The following is a 13,270-nucleotide window of genomic DNA, read 5'->3' as shown; positions in this document are numbered from 1 at the left end:
GTGTCTACTTTTATGAGTGGAAGGCACACCTGTTTAGTGGAGGGATGAGTAGGATGGAGGAGGTTTGAGGACTTATGGGGCAGGATGTCTGGTCTAGAGGGTTGAGCCTCCATTTGCCTGAAGATAACATCCAAAGGTCGCCAGTTCGAGGCCACCGGCACCATGCAACTTTGAAGCAGCTGACAAGCTGAGCCGAGCTATTCCATCTGCTCTGAGCGTGGGAGGATGGAGGCCAGAATGTGCGACCAGATCAAGAAAGAAACATCTGAATGTTGTGGTTTCTTGAAAGATAGAAACCGTCTTTCAAATTGTAAAAATCCCTACGGGGATTTAATTTGCCTGCCTATGTAAACAACCTTGAATAAAGTCTAAGGAGAAATCTGAGGACCAAGAAAGGCGGTATAGAAATATCTGTATTATTATTATTATTATTATGTATGGGGTAACGGGAGGGTGGGACTGAATTTAGGACTGTCTGGTAAACTTAGATTTTTGAGGGCAGGACTGTCTGGGAAAGATTTTTGAGGAAGTAGTTCCATTTATTTCTGAGCTAATCCAATGGTATCCACAAATGGTTTACCCACATCTACTGAAAAGGCACCTTGTTAAGCAGTTGGACATGTTGAGTCTAATCGAACAAGTGTCTTCTCCTCATCTGCTTCAGCACATAGGCAGACCTTTAAAATAAACAACACTGAGTGAAGCCTGCAGAGAAAATGACTGATGGATGGTTAACCGGCTGCCCCCTCTGGCATTATTAAACAACTCTTTTCCTTTTATTTAAAGGGCCCTTCCCATCAGCTTTGAGATAGAAAAATCTGTGGATACTTAGGTTATACCTGTAATCCCTTGTATGACTGTCTTTCTGCAACAGTAAAAAGTAGTTTTTTAAAAAACGGATTTTAAAGGGATGCATTTTTTCCCTTCTGCAGGGATCAGCACATTCCTTCTCATTTGCAAGGGCCCTTTGTGTTGAGTTAAATTTGTGTTTTAAAAATCCATGTATAACAAGGCTGGACCTGCAGATGGGTTTCCCCCCCCCCCTCACTCATGTCAGGTTATGAAGGTACTAGATATATGAGGGGCAAATGATCATAGGGGAGAACTTTTTTTCTCTCTGCTATCACAAAGTTTAAAAAGGATACAGAACAGACTCCATATTTCATCTGTACAAGACCCTTTTCAAATACTGACAACTCCTTTTCAAATACTGACAAATACTGGAACTCCTTCCTGCTCCTTTTCTTCAGGAAGCAGTCAATATAAGTATGTACCCTAAGAATCTCTTTTAGAAGTAGCTCCTGCCTATCTGTGTGTCTCATTCTTGATCTCTCTCCAGTTTCTGCCAGCATATGCCAGAACACTTACCAAACAACACAATTATGTCACTAAATAAATGCCCTTCATAGTTTTATTTCAAAGGAAATAATTACACATTGTAACTTAATGGTTAAGGGAGCAATCCTAATTAACTTTCCAGCACTGAGGTAAGGACAATGCAGCTCCGAGGTAAAGGAACAACCATTACCTTGAGGAGGCCTCCGTGACTGCTCCCCAACTGCAGGATGCAGCACATGCCCCATTGGCACAGCTGTGTCAGTGCTGGAAAGTTGGTTAGGATATGGGCCTAAACTGCTCAGAAGAAAAAGTTCTAAAATCAAGATCTCTTTAGATTGAAGCAAAATAATTGAAAACTTAGACTATTTTTCAAGCCCAATTTATCATGATTGTCATTTGTTCAGTTGAGGTTTTAGTTTAATTGTTTCTAGAGCCATCTTTAATTATCTAACCCAAAATTTAATTTGTTGGAATGAATGTGCATTAAAATGATTACATGAAGAGTACAGGTCCAGCCTTGTTATGCACTGATTGTTTATACACAGATTTGACTCAACACAAATGGCCACTGCAAATTGAAGGAATGCCCTGGAGAAGGGAAAAAATGCATCCCTTTAAAACCACAGTTTAAAAAATAGCTTTTTACTGTTGCAGAGAGACAGTCATACAACTGATTACAAGTATAACCTAATTATCCACAGATTTTTCTATCTCATAGTTGATGAGAAAGGCCCTTTAAATTAAAGGAAAAGAGTCATTTAATAATGCCAGAGAGGGCAGCCAGCTGACAATCCATCAATCATTCTCTCTCTAGCTTCACTTCTCCCTTCCCCCTGAGCTAAGAAGGCTAAATGGCAGCGATTATCACCTTCTCCATTCTTTCCCCCTTGTGTGTGTGTGTGTGGGGGGGGGGGGCTCCTGGTGAAGGGAGGGATTGCTGCCTCCTAGTGAAGCCTAAGCGCCTGGAGACTCATTACAAAGATCAGCAAGGCTGTTTTTAAATCACCAGAGCAAAGAGACTTTGTTTTTTAAATTGATTTGCATTAGTACATTTTTTGCCATCCACGTGAGTTCTTGGAACGGAACCCTAGAAAAAAATGAGACTCAATCTGTATACTGTACTGCATTCTGAGCTGATATCATTTCATTTTATCATTTCATTTTATCTGGTGTGCTCCCTGGGGCATTTGGTGGGGCCGCTGTGAGATACAGGAAGCTGGACTAGATGGGCCTATGGCCTGATCCAGTGGCGCTGTTCTTATGTTCTTATGTTCTTATGTTCATAGTTTGTAGCTAGCAGGCCTATAAATTGACAAACTTCATAATAAAAACTTGGACTAACTTCCTATTTCCTAGCTAAATGACATAACAGAGATCATCCCATTTCAAGGTATCTTTGAAGCATACTATTTGAAATATTAATTTCAAGGTTAGTGTGGTTTTCTTGGTCAAAACGCAGAAGATAGTAAACATGGCAGGAAACCTCACAGTGTTCAAATTATTTAGCAGTTACTTTAAAGTTTGTGTCAAAACATTTGTGGAAATAACAGTAAATTACATAATTCTAATGTTTTCAAAAGTATTTTCAGGACAACTGGAACTTTTCCGCATCACTTATCTACAAGCCAGAAAATCCTTATAAGAACATAAGAAGAGCCCTGCTGGATCAGGCCACAGGCCCATCTAGTCCAGCTTCCTGTATCTCACAGTGGCCCACCAAATGCCCCAGGGAGCACACAAGACAACAGAAGTGCTTCACTGCTAGATTTTTCTGTAAGATTAATATTAATGGCTTAAGAACAGTAAAACATCAACAGTAGGCAGGGATGGGAACCTGATTCAGGTGACTTGAGTCTGAGTTGCAAAAAAAGTGATTTTGCTGACTTATGCAGACATGAGTCACCTGAGTCAGTGACTTGGGTATTGACTCGAGTCTGAGGCCACTGACTCAGCACTTGGTCCCCATGCATGCAGACTTGAGTCTGTCTGTGTCTGGGTATGCTTGCTTACTTTTTTTGTGGCATACAAGACCTCTTGGGACCAACATTCAGATCGGAGGAGCAGTGGGGAAGTTCCAGCCAGGAGGCAGGGAAGGGTTAACGTTTACATCGAGCAGGAGGGAGGGAGGCAAGAGTGGCCTCTTTCTTTGTCTCTGAAGGAACCAATGACCATTGGACAAAGGATGGGCAGTCTGATTTGCTTCTCTGGATAGGAAGGGCAGAAGGAGGGGCCGAAGAGGGTTTTTGCCTTAGAATTGGCTAGAAAAGCCCAGAGAGGGGGAAAAGGAGGCGGAGAAGCAAGAGAGAGGTATTTCATAGTGATCACACATTCCAGCCACATAGCTGGCATGAACTGGAGGTTGTCCATGACTTTGTGTACCTTGGCTCAACGATCTCCGACACTCTTTCTCTCGATACCGAGCTAAACAAACACATCGGTAAAGCAGCTACCACGTTTTCCAGACTCACAAAGAGAGTCTGGTCCAACAAGAAGCTGATGGAACATACAAGATCCAGGTCTACAGAGCTTGCGTCCTGAGTACACTTCTGTACTGCAGCGAGTCATGGACTCTTTGCTCACAACAGGAGAGGAAACAACGCTTTCCACATGCGCTGCCTCCGACGCATCCTCGGCATCACCTGGCAGGACAAAGTTCCAAACAACACAGTCCTGGAACGTGCTGGAATCCCTAGCATGTATGCACTGCTGAAACAGAGATGCCTGCGTTGGCTTGGTCATGTCATGAGAACGGATGATGGCCGGATCCCAAAGGATCTCCTCTATGGAGAACTTGTGCAAGTAAAGCACCCTACAGGTAGACCACAGCTGCAATACAAGGACATCTGCAAGAGGGAACTGAAAGCCTTAGGAGTGGACCTCAACGAGTGGGAAACTCTGGTCTCTGAGCAGCCCGCTTGGAGGCAGGCTGTGCAGCATGGCCTTTCCCAGTTTGAAGAGGCACTTGGCCAACAGTCTGAGGCAAAGAGGCAAAGAAGGAAGGCCCATAGCCAGGGAGACAGAGGAGGGACAGACTGCACTTGCTCCCAGTGTGGAAGGGATTGTCACTCCCAAATTGGCCTTTTCAGCCACACTAGACGCTGTTCCAGAACCACCATTCAGAGCGTGATACCATAGTCTTTTGAGACTGAAGGTTGCCAACAGACTGGTTGGCTCTTTTGGGCTCATTGTTACCTGGGAGGAGTAAGCCTCATTAAAAGACTGGCGCAAATGGGACTACTTCTGAGTACAGCTGCAAAGAATTGGGGTCATACAGGTAAGCCTCCCAGCTGCTGCACGTGACCATCCTCCCTGTTGCCGCTTCTGTCCCCTCTCTCATGCAGTCTGTCCCACACCCTCCTGCCTTATTTATAGAAGGGATAGGGACGTCAGAGAAGTGGTTAAAGAGAACTCCTACACACACACACACACACACACACAGCCTGGCAGCAGTTCTGTTTTTTTCCACAGAATTGTGGCTAACTTTTTAAAGGGAAAGACTCAAGTCTTTTTGAGTCGTGAAACTACTCTAGGTGATTCAGAAAGTCCTACCTTTAGGACTCGTTTTTGAGTCAAGTTGCAGGGTGGGACTTGTGACTCGACTCGAGTCAAGCTGCGCTGGCTTATCCATCCCCGACAGTAGGTGACAATCCTAATTCTGCTACTCTTTCTTTGAGCTGTGTTCCATAGCTGGTGTGTCTGTGTTGTGAGTGATGTGGTGTGGCTGCAAATAGGAGCCACTCTGGAGGATAAACAACTCTGGGGGGTTCTTCTGGGTCACACCTCTGGAAGTCACTTCCAGTTCTCAGAAACAAACCAGAAGTGGCTTTCCGAAAACCAAACATGGCTCCTGGAGGCTTCTGCAGGCCATTCTGAGCCAGCCAATAGACCGGGTCTGTAGCCCAGCGTTATATGAAGGAGCCTCATGGGCTCAGAAGATCCTTTGGGCTCCCTCCAGTACCTGCAATCCACCACAGAGGACTCATTGGGTCACAGCACTGAAGAATTTGGGAACTGCTGTCTTACATTACAATACAGATTTTCTCATGTATTTTGCAACTTATAATCAAGTAAAACTAACTTACTTAAAAGAAAAATCCTCAAATTGATATTTTATACCAAAATAAAAAAGTTCAAAGTAAACTACCAGAGTACTACCACTGAGAGTTTTTCAATATACAGTTTCCATTCATTCTGAACTGAAGTGAATAAAAGAATGAAGTGCTCTCTTGATATTTTTGATTTCAACTATCAGTCACTTGATTTAACAGCATGAGCACAACCTACATTCTCATTTTTGCACGTTTCCCATTCCTTTCTAACAAGGCTCCTGAAGAATCAGCATTATATGCCATACGATTATCAAGCTGAACTAGGCTTGATTGTTTCTCATAACATGTTGTGAGTCCTTCCCCCTGAAATACATTCAAATACATTGAAATTAAGCTATAGACACTGTATACAAATACATGTTGAGGAAGAATACATAAGCATACCTGTGCATGTGAAGAATTTGGATACACCCACACTGACTTCTACCTTGCTGAGAGAAATTGACACTTGTAGAAGTGCTGTAAAATATAAATGGAATAGAAATACATCTGAGTTGTGCACACACCCACTTAGATATGTTACAGAAAAATATATAACCCAATACAAAAAAACCCTCCCACACAATCACTTTACACGTGCAATCTTTTCTCTACAAACTGGATTCTTTTTTGAAAGAGTCTTTTAGCATAGTTCAAGGTAAGAGTTCAATAGAACCTCTGATTGTGCCCCCAAATTACATCTCCCATGGAAAGTTTAGGCCAGGGGTGTCAAACTTAAGGCCTGGGGGCCTGATGTGGCCCATGGAAGCTTTTTCTCTGGCCCTCAGGCTCTCAGCTGCTGAGTAGTGCTGAGGTGTTACTGCTGAAAGGGCAGCCCACATGAAAATTGGGCTCTCCCATATCTTAAAATATGGTCAAGATTTGCATATTTTTTCTTCTGTCGTTTGCAGCTAATGAGTTCCTAAATGAGAAAAAGTGCTTGTTTTTCGTTATGACCTGTTTAATGACATCACTTTCTCCCAAATGGCATCACTTCCGGCCCTCAGCAGGCATCATTAATGCTATTTGGCCCTCGGTATGAAATGAGTTTGACACCCCTGGTTTAGGTACTAGTTTGGTAAATGTAGCATTCTTAAGAGCAAAATATGCCAGGGGGACAGATAATGCTAATCTAATGACGAAATTTACATTTTAAATGAACAAGTGTGAAAACTGAGTGATTACGTTAAGTAATGCCTCAATATTCTTCTCCCTTTTCCCATCCAAAAACTCAAGCAAAAGCAATAGTTTATATGATAATTTTTTCAGTCTACAAAACAGTAAGCAAGTTAAAAACCCTGAAGCAAAATAATATCAAATTATTCTTAAATGAGGTCACTTCACATAAATATTTGAAGGTCTGGACATAAATCTGATACATGCATTTAGTTGATCACCCATGTGTTTTATTGCCTCCTTTCCCAGGTGTTGAGGAGCAGAAAGTTGTAATAATCAAAACTACCCACAATGCTAAAACCAACTCTAATGTAAATGCATTGGTATATGCATACTCATATGTTAATGAAAATCTCAAGCAGTACTTTGTGTGTGTTTGGGGGGGTTGTTATAATTTTAACCCACTGTTCCTCAAAATGAGCTCAGAGAAGAATACAGGGCTAATGACTTGTCTATGATCCTCTAGTGAACTTCACATCCTCTCGTGGAAATTCACAGCACAATTTCCATTCCCTTGATAGTCCTATGTGTTGTCTGGGCACTGTCCAATGAACACTCGCTACAACACACATGGGAGAAAGGGCCACTTTATTAGCATTTTAATACAGAAAGGAGGCTGAGACCTGCAGTTGCAGGGGCAGTGAAAACCTCTTTGTGGTGTGGAGGCAGAGCCACTGGGCGGCCCCAGAACCAACTCTGTCCCCCAGGCTGGATGTGCACCCGACTCCAAGCTGTGCCCCGTTCTTGGGCAACGCAGCTCATCCAGGTCTGTCCCATAAGGGGAAGGCAGTCGGACTGTGGGCTGTGCCGCTTTGAGCCAATGAGCCTCTGAGGAGGACCCCCGCGGTCCCGGCCAAGGCCCCAGCCAATGTCCTCGTGCCATTGAGCCCCTGCTATTGGGTTCTGCCCTGCCTATGCTGTCTGAAGGTGCACTCCAAAGTCCCAAGCACACCTCTACTGCACCACCTGCCACAAGGAGGGATAAGCCTAGCGCTTGACCCCCTCGCTCCCAAACAGGGGAAAAGTGCCTTAAGGCCATCCTGCAGGTCTCTCAGAAAGATGTCCGCCCCCTGCTCAGACAAGTGCCCCCATCTCTTCTGTAGAGAGCAGGCATCGAGAAGGCAATAGCTGGATGCACAATGACCCGTCCACCAGTCCGTGCCACAAATTGGTCAATCTCTTTGGCAACCTTCCTCCTCATCCTCTCCACCTTAGCACATTGGCTGACACCACACCACACCTGCCGCTGTAGGAAGTCCAACCAGACCACCAAGATGCCGGGCAGCCAACCCCGAAGGGTGGCCAGCTCCTTGCCTGCTCTGGGCCTGAGTGGCAGCCTGGACATCCCACACAGATCATTTTCATGCAGGTGGATCACCAGTACGTCAGGCAACAAGTTCTCCTTTAATTAGTCAGTTCTCCACCATTGTGGGCAGCAGCTGGCCCCACTGCATCCCCCGCTTGGCCAGCCAGCCAACTTGCATGGCGGGGCTGAGCCTGAGCTGCATTCCAAATTGCCTCATGGCCGCCCACTTATAGGCCCAAACTACCATGGAATGGCCGCAGACAGTTCACAAACTGGCTTCTCACCGCATCTTGCAGAAGGAGAAAGAGAAGTTATTGCCACAACCCCTGACCTTTGCAGCGCCCCCCCCATAAAGCGGGGGTGCCAATGAAAGAGCCTGCCTCTAAAAGACCTGAATGTAGCACCTATAAGCTGCAGAACACCAATGTCCTATCTACTGAATGTCACCCCTGGACAGGCACAACGCCGAGACTGCAGAAGCTGCTTCTATATGCAGGGAATGAAGGCTATACTCTTTTGGCTGCCACTCCAGGGCTATGAGAGCATGTGAAAAGACCACCCTAGACTGGAATAAAGTCAGCAGGGAGCCGTTCGCGTGCTGGATCAGGGCTCCTGCTCGCGCTGCTGAATGTGCTACGTACTCCTGCAGCACCTCAACTGGGCACAGGGGCAACCCGCCTGTCAAGCAGGTTGGAAAACCTCACCCCTCTCTTAAAGGAGTAGGGGTAGCTAAGCAGGTTGTCATCCGAACATCGCCCCTCCCTCACCAGAAGAGGGACCGCTCACCTGTTAAGTGAGTTGGTGGCATCGCCTCTCTCTCAAGGAACCGGGGCAGTATGCCCACTGGCGGGGTGTTGACAGAACGTCACCCCTCGCCCACTGGGCAGGGGTAGCACACCCGTTAAGTGGGTTGGTGATAACATCGCCCTTAAAGCAGTGGGGGCCGAGCACCCATTAAGTGGGCTGTTAACAGAAAAATCCTTCCTCTCAAGGAGAAGGGCCACAATCCTGTCAAGCGGGCTGGTAACTGGACATCACCCCTTTCCTAGGAGGAGGGGCAGAGCACCCATTAAATGGTTGCTAATAGTACGCCCCCCTCTCGAAGAAGAAGGGGACACAAATCCATAAGTGGGTTTGTAACCAAACATTGCCCCTCCCCCAGGAGCCGGGACAGTGCACCCATTAAGTGGGGTGGTAACAAAACATCACCCCTCTCTAAGGAGAAGCAGCTATGCGGGTTGTTAACAGAAACCTCCTCCCTTCTTCCAAAGGCCTAGGGCATTATGCCCACTAAGTGGGTCTGCACTGGAACACCCCCTTCTCTGAAAGGAGTAGGGGCAGTACTCCTGGTAAGCGAATTGTTGGCAGAACACCACCGCCCCCACAGGAGTCGGGTAAGAACACCCGTTAGGCAGACTGGTAACAGATCGCCATCCTCCCCTAAGGAGAAGGGGGTAGCAGACCTGTTAAGCAGGTTGGTAATGGAACGCTATTCTTCCCTTAAAGGCGTAGGGGGCGGTGCACCCATTAAGCAGGGTGGTACAGAACATATCTCCTCTCTCAAAGAGCAGGGGCAGCATGCCCACCAGAGAGTTGCTAAATGCCCTGCTGATGCCCAGGGAAAACATAGTATTAAATGCACCAGCATGTCCCCATCCACTCTGCTCAATTCCTTGGGTGCTGAAGCCTGGCCAGGCAGCTTTCAAAGCGGCTCCCACATAGATGGAGTGCATGTTGTAAGCAATCCGAGATGGCCAGGGGCTCCCCATGTGCCTCTAAATATCCTCTGAAACTGATGAGGTATTAACAAGGAGGAGGTCAGGTGCCTGGGAGGAGATTATTGTGGGTGGCTGGACTGGTGTAAGCTGGGCAGATGTGACCATTAGGGGAGACACCACCGCACCATCGTCCATGCTCCTTCCGGTCAGTCTCATCCATCTGCAGGTGGCAGTATGTTGTGTTAAGACACAACCTGCAATCATCATGCCACAATGCTTGTTAGGGGGGACGCAAACCTGGATTTGGCAAGCAGCTCGTTGGGGGGGGGGAATGAGCCCCCTTAAAGATACCCAGATACTAGGCTGCCCAGTGAAGCCTCACAAGCCAAAGGGCAACGTAAGCAAATTTCATGTTAATCCTCACACATGATGCTGGGGGTAGCTGGCTTGTGCCCATCAGCAACTATAAAGGCGGCTCTACTGAAACCCGCCAATATCTTCCATATTTTGCAAGTCCCTAGCGTAATCCTGCCATCTGTTGGACATTCCCCTATGGAAGCATCAACCCTATTAGGGTTGACTATTGTGAGGTCACCCTATTGGACATTTGGCTTTCTATTTGTCTATTGGACATCTACTGCCTTTCTATGTCTGCACATGCAACAACCCCCTCTGTCACCAACTCAGGCAGGCAGGAAACTGAAGAAGAGTTCTCCTTTGCACCACAGTTCACAGCAGCGGCATGAAAGAAAAAGACTCCATCCTGGGCCTTGACTGCCTTGCTACTGAGCAGTGAATGCCCCAGTAAAGGGCAGAATGTTCTTCTTTGTGCTGTGGCTTGGTGCAAAGGAGAACTCACTTCTGTGGCAGTTGCTGTCCTCCCCCCCTCCCATCACCAAGAAGGCATCCTCTGTCTTACCAGCTCATAATAATGGGAGCAGCTGCCACACATATGAATGCCATCACACACATCGCACGTGTCTATGCTGCAGTAACACACGGGAAGGCTAACCATGTTATTTGAAAAAAAAAAATGCCCACATAAATTAGGTTCCAGTATTACGTGAACAAGTGTGCTATTTTAAGAAAAAAAATGTGTAAATCAAACCCATCTAAAATGAGAAGTGCCTGCAATGCAAACTTGGGCATTTATATAGCTAGTTTGCTTATTTTCCATTTGTAGTTTTTGTTAGCCACCTTGCGACTGTTTTTCACAAAGAAAGGCGAGATTTTTTTTTAAGTCCATTAAAATTAATGTCAAAACTAGTTCAACAGGTGTTATGTTACGCTCACTTGAGGTGTTTGCTTGTCATCTCTTTTTACTCAGCACCATTAAACATTAAATCTCTAGGTGTTGATAATGTTATTAAAAAGAGAGAGAGAGAGGAAACTATGATTCCCTCACAAACTGCACTATTCTCAAAAAGCTAGAAAAAAACCCCAACAGATTGGTTTTGTTTGGCTTCATTTTTTTTTTTTTTTGTCAAAAGAACATTTTAATCCCTCACAAGTACAGAAACAAATTAGTTTACCAAAACACCTGGGCTGTGACCTTTGAAAAAGAAAGCACAGTTTAAATGGCAACAACATGGTTTAGAAAATTTCAGTGAAGCTAAACTGACCAAAACAACAAAAAAGTTTAAATATGGCAGGGCTGAAACAAAAAATGCTTCTTTGGAGTACAAACATCAGCAAGCCTGTGCTTTGTGTGCTGAATTTGCAGCTTGACCTGGAGATTCCAGCTTTCCTAAGAAAAATCCTTTAAAAAACTAAATATTTGGGAGGGCAGCTGACTATTATCAAGCTAGCAAATGCAAACCCCATCAGACCGCAGTGGGTGACTCATATTATTCTCTTGCAGCTACAAAGACTCAGTTCAGAGTCCCTGGGCTCTGTGTTGGTACTTGGCAGCAGAGAGGGCCTGGATGTGTCTGAAATCTTGACAGAAGTTTAGTCAGCCAGTTGAGGCCTACAGACAATAGGGCCGTTGTCCCAGAATCACTCACTAGTCACTAATCCTTGAGGAAAGTAGATACAGACAACTGTACCATTCTCACAGACTTGAAAACCCTCCCTCAGCTTAAATTCTCTTTGCCTTCATCCACAATGGAGCTCTCTCTATCACTGCACTCTTGGAGCTGTAGTCTGCATTGAGTGTACCCCCATGAAAAGTCAGGTGGATGCCCTAGCTTCTATACTATAAAATGAAAAAGATGTGTGTGTGTATGTGTGTGTGTGTGTACGCACAAACTTGCACAACAGCATGCCTTGCTCAAAAACTAAAGGTGACGCTGTCTTATAAGAGACGTCTGTCTCATCCAAAGAGGAAATGTTTCTGGAGGAAAACTGTTACAGGTTACAAGCTGTGCGACCTCCTGATTTAGGCTACCTCCGAAAGCCCGTTGCAAGGGAGGGCACTAGGATGCAGGTCTCTTTTTATCTTGGTGTCCCCTGAGGCATCTGGTAGGCCACTGTGAGATACAGGAAGCTGGGACTAGATGGGCCTATCGGCTGATCCAGTAGGTGCTCTTATGTTCTTCAAGTTGATGCCTGCTTCAAAGTTGTGTGTATGCAAATCATCTAAAAACATTCAAAAATATGTGTTCTTCAGGATTATTAGCTTTTTAATAAATAGAGCATACAAAAGCTGTATTAAACTCGTACAATTAATCCTATACCCTCTGAGTGATAGTTCTATTAAGCAGAGTTTTACAGCCCAATCCTATCCACACTTTCCTGGGAGTAAGCCCCATTGATTCTAATGGGACTTACTTCTGAGTAGACATGCATAGGATTGGGCTGTTAGTTCCCAGCTACCTCCAAGTATCCCAAGGCAGTGTACAAGAATTTTTTGATCCTACTATCAATACTCACTCTATAAAATGAATTAGGCTGATGTATGGTGCTTTGCCCCATCCATTGAGCATCATAGCTGACCAGAGACTTGAACCAAGATCTCCTCTGTTAAGACCAATATGTTCACAGTGCCATACTGGTGCTATCGATAGCACAGGCCTATGCACATTTTGTTGTCATAAAAGTTAGAACTATTCCTGGATATATTTGGGGTGCTGAATCAAAATGTGTCATTGGTTTTGCCTGACTGGTTCTAGTTTTGGAAGTAAGGCATAGCCACCTTATATGCCAATTTAAGCAGATTCCTCATAGGTAAGTCAACTGCATTATTGTGCAGGGAAGTACCGTGGACAGGGCTGTCCAATCTATTGAAAATAGTTGGGCATTCTCATGTAGAAAGACAGTACCAAGCTATACAGGATTTTAAAGGTCAATTAATATTTTGAGATAGACCCAGAAATTAACCAAAATTCAGTGTGGTTGTTAGAATAAGGGAGTAGAATGTTCCTAGCAACTAGGTTCCTGTCAAAAGCTTACCACATTGTAGACCAGCTGAAGTTTCCAGGCATTCTTCAAAAGACAGTCCCAAGTAGAGCAAATCACAATAATCCAAACATGATTTAATTAACAGCACAATTCTATACATGCTTACTCAGAAGTAAGTGTGTTCAGCAGGGTTTACTCTCAGGTAAGAGTGTATAGGGTTGCAGCCTACGGCAGGGGTGTCAAACTCGTTTCATACAGAGGGCCAAAGTTAGCATTCGGGGCACCTGCTAAGGGCTGGAAAT

The 13,270-nt window shown here is 45.1% G+C and overlaps 1 protein-coding gene across 1 annotated transcript in view; it reads right to left on the bottom strand.

The window, feature by feature from the left end:
* Window positions 1-13,024, bottom strand: part of NCAM2 (neural cell adhesion molecule 2) — a 160,588-nt gene extending 147,564 nt beyond the window's left edge. The window contains exons 1-4 of the mRNA XM_066621290.1: window positions 13,020-13,024; window positions 12,871-12,893; window positions 8,660-8,686; window positions 5,832-5,906 (exon numbers count right to left, since the gene is read on the bottom strand). Of these exons, the coding sequence (XP_066477387.1) occupies window positions 5,832-5,906; window positions 8,660-8,686; window positions 12,871-12,893; window positions 13,020-13,024 (130 nt within the window). The remainder of the gene's footprint in view (window positions 1-5,831; window positions 5,907-8,659; window positions 8,687-12,870; window positions 12,894-13,019) is intronic.
* Window positions 13,025-13,270: the final 246 nt, after the last annotated feature.

This window comes from Tiliqua scincoides, chromosome 3 (assembly GCF_035046505.1).
Source record: "Tiliqua scincoides isolate rTilSci1 chromosome 3, rTilSci1.hap2, whole genome shotgun sequence".
Classification (NCBI taxonomy): domain Eukaryota; kingdom Metazoa; phylum Chordata; class Lepidosauria; order Squamata; family Scincidae; genus Tiliqua; species Tiliqua scincoides.
This window is presented reverse-complemented; position numbering and strand designations above follow the sequence as displayed.